Source organism: Durio zibethinus, chromosome 9 (genome assembly GCF_047325235.1).
Source record: "Durio zibethinus cultivar Kanyao isolate XHJ-2024 chromosome 9, ASM4732523v1, whole genome shotgun sequence".
Lineage (NCBI taxonomy): Eukaryota > Viridiplantae > Streptophyta > Magnoliopsida > Malvales > Malvaceae > Durio > Durio zibethinus.
This window is the reverse complement of record NC_143170.1, coordinates 7,078,176-7,087,018: the sequence shown is the minus strand read 5'-3', so window position 1 is coordinate 7,087,018 and position 8,843 is coordinate 7,078,176. Positions and strand designations below refer to the sequence as shown.

General features: G+C 30.3%; 1 protein-coding gene and 1 long non-coding RNA gene across 12 annotated transcripts; one reads left to right on the top strand and one right to left on the bottom strand.

The window, feature by feature from the left end:
• Positions 1 to 3,754: 3,754 nt before the first annotated feature.
• LOC111310262 (uncharacterized) lies at positions 3,755 to 7,851 on the bottom strand. Of its 10 annotated transcripts, none has more exons than XR_016345126.1 (5): positions 7,484 to 7,851; positions 7,252 to 7,323; positions 6,519 to 6,703; positions 5,580 to 5,700; positions 3,755 to 4,253 (listed from the first exon to the last, which is right to left on the bottom strand). It is a non-coding gene; the product is annotated as an uncharacterized LOC111310262 (long non-coding RNA). The 10 variants fall into 10 exon arrangements; XR_016345125.1 differs by having other exon boundaries at positions 6,519 to 6,713; positions 7,484 to 7,848; XR_016345123.1 differs by having other exon boundaries at positions 5,580 to 5,684; positions 7,484 to 7,842.
• On the top strand, positions 4,101 to 7,477 carry LOC111310258 (dihydrodipicolinate reductase-like protein CRR1, chloroplastic). Of its 2 annotated transcripts, none has more exons than XM_089765753.1 (10): positions 4,101 to 4,237; positions 4,399 to 4,521; positions 4,627 to 4,701; positions 4,788 to 4,853; positions 5,019 to 5,114; positions 5,261 to 5,377; positions 5,626 to 5,718; positions 6,149 to 6,250; positions 6,359 to 6,445; positions 7,313 to 7,477. In XM_089765753.1, the coding sequence occupies exons 1-10, from the start codon at positions 4,127 to 4,129 to the stop codon at positions 7,367 to 7,369; spliced, it is 927 nt and encodes a 308-aa protein (XP_089621879.1). In that variant the 5' UTR covers positions 4,101 to 4,126; the 3' UTR covers positions 7,370 to 7,477. The 2 variants fall into 2 exon arrangements, with proteins under 2 accessions (XP_089621879.1, XP_022765267.1); XM_022909532.2 differs by lacking the exon at positions 7,313 to 7,477 and adding an exon at positions 6,545 to 6,952.
• Positions 7,852 to 8,843: the final 992 nt, after the last annotated feature.

Genomic DNA, 8,843 nt, shown 5'->3' with positions numbered 1-8,843 from the left:
TATTAAAATATATTCTCTCAAATAATACATGAACTGAAAACATGCCTAAAAAATCCATTAAAAAAAAAACTTACAATCATAGTAACACTTCTTAAACTATTCATACCCAATAGCCTAACAACATCATGGGTCAACTTGACAAATGAGGTCTTTAGCAGAACCCCAAAAGCCCCCCCTAAAAAAAAAAAAAAAAACCTACTTTGTAAAATCTCAAAACTTACCATCACTTTTTTCTCTAGTCTTGATATCTTTTCTAGGCATAGGCCTCCCATCTAACCAAATCATGTGATTGGAATAAGGAATTATACGCTACAATATAACAATAAAAATAGTTAAAAATAAGTTGCAAAAAAAAAAAAAAACAATTTAGCAAGAATTTTAAAAAAAATCATTAAAACAAATACTCCACCCTTTAAACAAAATTCTTTTAGCTTCTATTTCTTTCTCTTAAAAGCAATGTGAAATTTGACCAATATACAAGACAATAGTATTATTTTGTTGGGGTTTTGTTTTAGGAAGCTCACATGATGAACTATCTAGCAATGGCTTTATTCATAGATATATACAACATTCAAAACCAATTTGGGATTACAAAAGCAAGGAAGAAAAAAAATCAAAAAGCAAAAATTGAATACTAATAAAGAAACATACCAAGAAATTAATAAATGCTATTTTAGAATCACAGTTTGAAAATTGAGAAGGTGTTTTCTTTATTGTTTTCTTCGATGCTTTCCTCGCTTTTGCTCCCATCAACTTTCGAATCGCTTTTAGTCTAATTAGCAACCAAAATACACACAAATATCCTCTATTACTTTCCTAATTCCCCATTCAAATGGAACTTTTTTTTCAATTTAAACCATTCCAAGTTTTATATTTTATAAAGTTCTAAACTTTAGACTTCAAACCTATATCAAGTCAAAGAAAAAGTATAACAAATGAAGGGCAAAAAGAAAGTAGTGATGAAAATATTTTCAACACCAAACACACTCAAACGTTTCAAATTTGTTTGTCAAAATTTACCCAAACCCTACAAAACTCTATCACAATCTAAACACCTAACTCAATCTCTACCAAATACCCATTATTTATAGAAACAAATGCCTAAGAACAATTATCTTCATGGTAAAGACATCATAAATCTGAATGAACTTTCCCACAAAATAACATACATGAAAAAAAAATCAAACATAAAACTAATAACTTCCACCAATACAAAATCCATAATAACCAACCTAAACAAAAAAAAAATTCCAATTTAACAAAAAAAAACACCATGCACAAAAAAAAATCTAAACATAAAACTCATACCTAAAAAACTCCATGACTATATAAAAAGAACGATCTACATAATGAAAGGGAAATAGAAATAATTAATCTAACAACATGCATGCATAAAAACAATAATATCAAAACACCAACAAAAACATGTTGACAAAAAATAAAACCACCTATAAAAAAAGAAAAAAAACCAAGAAACTAAATATAAGAAGAATAGAAGAAACTCATATGAATAAAGAAAATAAAGAAAATAACAAAAACGCTAAAAATTATAAAAAAGGAAAAAAGAAAAACAAGAAAAAAAAATAAACAAAATAAACAGAAACCAAAGCTTAAAAACAACTTTCATTGTTAAGTTACGAAGAAAAGAAAAAACTCACTTGGACAAACAAAACAAAGAAAAATAGGAAAAACATAGAAAAGAGTAAAAGAAAAAGAATTGAGAATAAAAGAAGAAATAATGAAACCCATTCAGAAGATTCTAGAATTGTTTTGTTCCAAAATTGTCCATACAAATTTGTTTTTAATACATTGCTTAGCTGTGCACTTAAGGCAAATTGAAGATTGTTTTTATTCTTATATATTAACAAAACAAGTCACATGGCTTTACACCTTATCATTATTTGACTCTTCATTTTTACTTCTTAACGGTGGGATCTTTAAGTCCCCACTTTCAACATATTCTTACCGTTAATTTCTACAAAGGTTTTTTTTTTTCCTATTGGATTCTTGAGTTTCTCATGCCTTTAAAGTTTAATTGTCTTTTCTTTTTTTTGAAATAGAAAATTTTCATGTTTGATTAAGAAGAAGATTTTGTCTGTTAATTAACGGTATTATAAAATTTGTTATTGTGATTTCGTATGTATATTTTATCCAAACATGATAAAAAAAAAACTCAATTTATTTTTCAAATAAAAATAGTATAGATATTAAATTTTAAAAATAGATATAGAAATAAATATGATTTTGAAATAATCATTATATATTAAGATGAAAATAAATAATATAATATCCATCATGTACCTATATATTAGAAAGGTTTATATATTAACAAGATTTTTTTAGGTTTTTAATTAATATGTGTATTATTTGTAGTTCTTGCTTATCTTAACAAATATTAAAATTTTTTTTAAGATCACTTATGATAAAGATTTTTTATACTCATTAAAACTCCATAAGGATGAAAATTAATACAACTTTTAACCCAAAAGAAATACTAGTACAAAGAAGAAATACTTTTTAAAAAAAATGCTTTATCCTCTTCATTTATGCATATTCCTAAAAACGGGAGATAAAATCCATGAAAATTGATTGGTCTTAAAAAAAAATGGAATTGTTTTTATAGAGTTATCGACGGACAACTACAACAAATGTGACTTGCTAAGACTAAGGTTGAAATTATTACTAACAATCCAGGGATTTGGAGAGTTATGGCCTAACTAATTTGGAAAACCAAAATTACGTAAACTATTAGTCTGATTACAGAATTAAACAAATTTTTGAACGATCACACATTCTGGCCCTTTCAAGTTTTCATCTATAATAAAATTTATATCACATTAATATATTAAATTTTAATATTATAGTTTAAATTTGGACAGTCTCACTTCTCAAATAACTTCTCAAATAGAGAATAAAATCTATATTACATTTATAAATGAAAATTCCATGATGGGATGTTTCTCAAAAAAAAAAAAAATCATGATGAGATGACTTTAGGTCATCATTTTTTACAACCCAACCGCTAGTTTGGTGGTTAAACTGTAGTAAGCTTGAGTAGCTCCGTAGTTTGATTCACCACCAAGCATGGCGTCATCATCTCAAATTGATTTTTCATCATCTGTCGTATTTCTGGTGAAAAATATATTATATATCCATGTACATGTACAAAATGGTTCTTTGATCAAGATTCTATGTCCTTGGAGTTTGAATTTGCTGTGATTTACCCATTTGAATGAGGGAGGCGCTTCTTCTCAAGAGGAATGCCTCAATTGCCTGAGTAAAAATATTTTTACATATTTTTTAAACAAGACTGGTAAAAGGTAGTTTTAAAGAAATTTTAGCAACCAAATACCCCAGAAAGACAACCTGGGTTTTGATCTACTTTGCGTATTAATTAATTACTAACAGCCACTTAGGATTTTGTGGCACCACATCAATTAATCAATTATTTTTTAAAAAAAATCATAGTTTGAAATTTAAAAAATATAAAAAATTTATAGATATTAAAATTTAAACTTAAGATCTACTAAATATCTTTTAGTAAATATCATCTTTAAAATACACCTATCAATTTAAAATATGACATGATGCAAAAAAATATGATTTAAAATTTTAATAAAAATTATATATAAGATAAAAAATTTTTTTCATATTTTCATGTTTACATAAATTGTGACATGAATTTTAATATAAAACACAATATAAATATATAAATTTTAATATTTTATATAATATAAATACACGAATCACCAAATTTATTTTAAAAATAATTAGGTAAAATAATTAGATTAAACCTCGAATTCAATATTCATTTACCGATAAACTTACAAAGAAACAGTGAATTTTGTCTCGACCAGACAACGTGATCTTATAATATTCTTTAAAGGAAAGGGAAATAAAAGTACTAGTAGTATTTTTTAATCTTAGCTGCCTAATTCTCCTATTGCATGTGCTCACGGCTGACATGCATGTCATTGTCACACAATTGCCTCCAACCAAGGCCTATCAAAACCCACAAAATCCTTATCCGAGGAACAAGGTCCTGTGTAATATGTTGTAGAAGGTTTTAGACAAAGAAGCTTCACCGTCATCAGCCGAGAGGAAGTAGCTAAAGATTCAAGCAGCCATGGCGGCCTTGAGTTGTCAGTTTCATTTCGCTATCCGTGGACTTCCTCGCAATGCCAGAATTAGGCCTTCCTTCTCTTGCTCAGTGCAACCCTCTCAAAGCAATATTAAGGTAAATGGTTCAAGACCTGTCCAAAAATGTGTCTGGTTAAACAGATGGAATAAAGTTTGGGCAAAAAAAAAAAAAAAAAACAGACGGAATAAAGGGGGGATGGGGACAATGATATAATTCATAGTAATAAGAACTTCCTTATTCCCCATGTGGGGAAACAGGTTGTTATAAATGGAGCAGCAAAGGAAATAGGAAGGGCCGCAGTAATTGCTGTGACTAAAGCTAGAGGAATGGAGGTGGCTGGTGCAGTGGATTCCTATTTTGTAGGAGAAGATATAGGAAAGGTCTATCTAAAGTTCTTCATTCCTTTCTTCCTCCATGCATTTTTAGCCCTCAATAGTCTCTTCCCTTCAGAATTCAACCTGAAATAGTTTCATTTTCTAAATTAGGTATGTGATATGGAAGAGCCTCTAGAAATTCCCATAATGAATGATCTCACAATGGTCTTAGGTTCGATATCTCAGGTAACAGTCTGATTCTACTATCCTTCTCATTTGGTATAACAAACATTCACCAGCCATACCGTTTTGATCTCCCTGAATTCTAACAGTCAAAAGAGACAGGAGTCGTTGTTGATTTTACTGAGCCTTCAGCAGTTTACGACAATGTCAAACAGGTATGGCATCTAAATTTTATATTATTTTATCAACTTACTTGTATAGACTCGCTGAATGAGCCAGGATAAAACCATCATGTTTGTGTGACCACAGAAACTAATTATTCTAAACGTTGTACTCGAATAACTAAATGATAATAGTTTTTCTCTTCTACTTCCTCATAGGCAACAGCATTTGGTCTGAAAAGTGTGGTTTATGTGCCTCGAATTAAGCTTGACACAGTAACAGCACTATCTGCGTTTTGCGAGAAAGCCAGCATGGTGAGGACATGGTGAGATATTTCAATGTCTACTTATTTCCAAAAGCCTTATAGTACTTTACTTTGCAAAGTTGTGCCTATTATTGTTAGACTGTTAAATCTCCATCAAATAACTTGTTGCACTTAGTTTCTAATGAAATATTTCAGGGTTGCCTAGTTGCACCAACTCTGTCCATAGGATCCATTCTCCTTCAGCAAGCTGCCATTTCAGCTTCCTTCCACTACAATAATGTAGAAATTGTTGAATCAAGGGCACATGCAAAAGTAAGAGACAAGTTATATTAGGGCTTTTATATTTTCTATGGATTTTGTTATAAATGTTGGAGATGCAGTTGTCATGGATGTCATCCAAAGTTAAACGAAATAAATAGGCTTCTATTAAATGTGTGCTAAAATAAAGTATATCTATGTAATTTTGCTTGTATGCTTTGACAACTAAGTCTACATAACTCCAAGACACCGGTACCTTATAGATGATCTGTTGAGGAGGCTAAACTTGTCGTTGATGACAGGATCTTCCTTCACCAGATGCCGTCCAGATTGCCAAAAACCTCTCAAACCTGGGTCAGATCTACAACAGAGAAGACCTTTCAACAGATGTTTTGGTAAGCATAGATACAAAAACAAGATGTTAGAGCAATTCTGGTGTCAAAAATGACTTTCTTTTTTCATCTTTTCTATCTAGGTGGTGACAGTTAGACAGTAGGGAAAAATGTAAAATAGTGTTGAACAGAACAAATGCAGAAAAAACCTTAAGTCTTAGGTATTTATCCTGTCATACATAAGATATAACATTGTGATAACTGCCATATAAAGCTACCAGTAAAGAATAGGAAATTTCATCATATTGATCATCCAATTCTGTACTGACTGGTTTCATACGAGAAAGAACCAGACAAATGGAGATATATTTTCATTTATGAGGAATGATGACAACAAAAAGAATCAACAGAAGCAAATATAACGTGAAACTTTAAATCGTATTTTAGAACTCATGATAAGGTAGCTCATTTTTTCAAATTCCCCCTTTGTAAGGCAAGGGGTCAAGTTCTAGGTGAAGATGGGGTGCGTGTTCACAGCATGGTCCTTCCTGGGCTTCCATCTAGCACAACAGTTTACTTCTCTGGCCCAGGAGAGGTATGTTTCCTGAAATAGTCTCTTGTTATTAATTTTATTAAGCAGCACTACCTAGGATAGTTTATTTATTACCACTCTAATCCACAAGTGCTGCCCTGCTGGCCACAGGTTTACACCATCAAACATGATATCACAGGTGTGCAGTGCCTCATGCCAGGCCTAATCTTGGCTATTAGAAAGGTTGTCCGACTCAAGGTAACTGATTGCAAAATACATATCATATCTTTCTTCACGCATTTTGTTCTGTACATCACAAAAGTATATTTACCGATGTTGTCTTTACTATTGTGGCAGCATCTGGTGTATGGCCTGGAGAAATTTCTGTAGACTTCTAGTATTCTTTAAGTTCTTCGGTGTTCTTCGGTGTATAACTCAAATCTTGGTAAATCCAGTGGAGAATCATTTTCATCCTTTTTACAGAAGGAATGCATTTCATTCTTCCGACAGATATATCTAGATATATCTAAAACGAAAGGCTGTGTTAAAATGGAGTGAAAAAAAAAATATAACATTTACTTTTCTTAGAGACAAAATCATTGTAATTTGATCAATACTTAAGGGACTTCAAAATTGAGGCATGAAAGCAGTTTAGTCAAGGTACTATTTATAGATGTCACACCAATTTTGTCATATGCTAACATTCATCATACCCCTTGAAGTCTAAGCACAAGAATAACAACTCAACTTTTGTTTCCCCACCAAGTCATTCTAGCAATTAAACAGCAATTTCAATGTTTGCTTTAGCTGAAATTACCATAATTTAAAGAATGCAATGTCTCTTCATAAATCAGGAACTATAATGCTCTAAAATAGAATGATTCGACATAAAATAATTCAAAATACCCTTCTGTTTTATCTCAGTCTCGTGCCTTCTCCAGCCAAATTTTTTGAGAGATGACTTTTATCTTGTTACAAAACCTCAGAAGAGATATAGAACTGATTTCCTATTCTTAAATTAATTGTTTCTTTCAATTGCTTAAATTCATGAATAGTACGTTTACCTCTGCTTAGAAATAGATGAGTCCCTAAACCATCTTCTCTTAAATTTGAGATTGCACACAGAAACCTATGAACTTCAATCGATGGAACCGTCAATTATGGAGAAACAAAGGATATTAGGTTTCAAGTAAGAAAGTTCCATAGGCACAACAACAATTTATTAACAGTTCCAATACCAAAGAGTAGGCAAATCGAAAAGGATAAATTCCGAGACGGATGGAGAAGGCAAATTACCAGCTGCGTAGCGGTGACGGAATGGGATCCAAGCAAGTGCTTCAGTATGACAAGGGAGCCGAACCCGTACCCGATCCATCTGGGTAAATATGATTCGTCCAATCCAGGTATACTCAGAGGGAATCTAGGAACAGAGAAATTCAGTTGTTGCTGGGAATTGTCCAGCCAGGCCGAGATTGATGCGAATTTGAGAGGGAGAGGGGCTTTTCCACAGAATTGATTGAATTGATTGATTTTAGAATTTTCTGTTACCAACTCAAATTATTGGGCAGAAAAGGATTCGCTCGCAACTTCAGGCTGAAATGTATGATTTTTTTTTTCATATATATTTTGAAATTTACTAATATGTATATGTATATATAAATGTGAAATAATTAATGTATACTCATTTTTTTAGATTTTATAAATATAAATAATTTTCACATATTTTTTATAGATTAATATTTCATACACTAATAGTATATCATTTTTATATATTGTTAGTGAATAATTCAAATTAATGAATACAATTTAAATTTTTCAAGCCTTTAAAAATAAATATTAATAAATTTATTTAAAATTAATTAATGATAATTAAAACTTTACTCTTCTTTTATCACCTTCATCTTCATTTATCGTCTCCGTCTCTTGGTTTTTTTTTAATTTTTTTTATTACGTAGACTTTCGATCTCAATCAAATTTCATGATTTTAAGGTGATTTTGTTATACTCTACTTCAAAATTTTCTTTTTTGTTTGTAATTTTGGACACTGATTTTAGGTATTGGATGTTAAATGACTTTATTTGCTCTCAATTTTGCTTTTTTAATTTTAGGGTTCTGTTTATTTGTAGTATTAATTAGAGTATTAGATTTTCTTTGAAAAGATTTGAGTGATCGAATTGCTATGTGATATTGTATTTGATTTGAATATAATTCGATATGGGATCTTTCTTTAATTTTACTTGTCAAATTTCAAATTTTAAGTTTTTAATGTCAAATTGGAACCATTGATCGTGAATATTTAAATGTTCCTATCAGTTACTAAATATGTAAGTAGAGATGAAAATAGGGTTTTGATTTATTTACTGTATATTGGTATTAGTCTTTTAATTGTTGTTTGCTCTGTTTCAATAAATTGTAAAGAAACGATTTTATACATTGTTTTCCTTTAGTTTGGATTTGTTTCATATTATAAAGTTCTTTTACCTTGTATGTGCTTTTAGGATTTAGCTGTTGGAATATCAACAAAGATAAGTCAATAGAAGCAGCTAGTCTATCATTGTGGTGGGTTTGTTTAATTTCTTATAACCACATATTAAATGGAGAATTGTAACAAAAAACAAACAGATAATCTTCAATTTTGTTTTATTTTTTTGACAAT

Bases quoted from the DNA above. Each gene is read 5' to 3' on its own strand.
- LOC111310258 (XM_089765753.1), top strand. From the start codon at position 4,127: ATGGCGGCCTTGAGTTGTCAGTTTCATTTCGCTATCCGTGGACTTCCT. The intron at 4,522-4,626 runs GTCTATCTAAAG...TTTCTAAATTAG, and splicing joins TAGGAGAAGATATAGGAAAG to GTATGTGATATGGAAGAGCC. The intron at 4,702-4,787 runs GTAACAGTCTGA...GAATTCTAACAG, and splicing joins TCTTAGGTTCGATATCTCAG to TCAAAAGAGACAGGAGTCGT.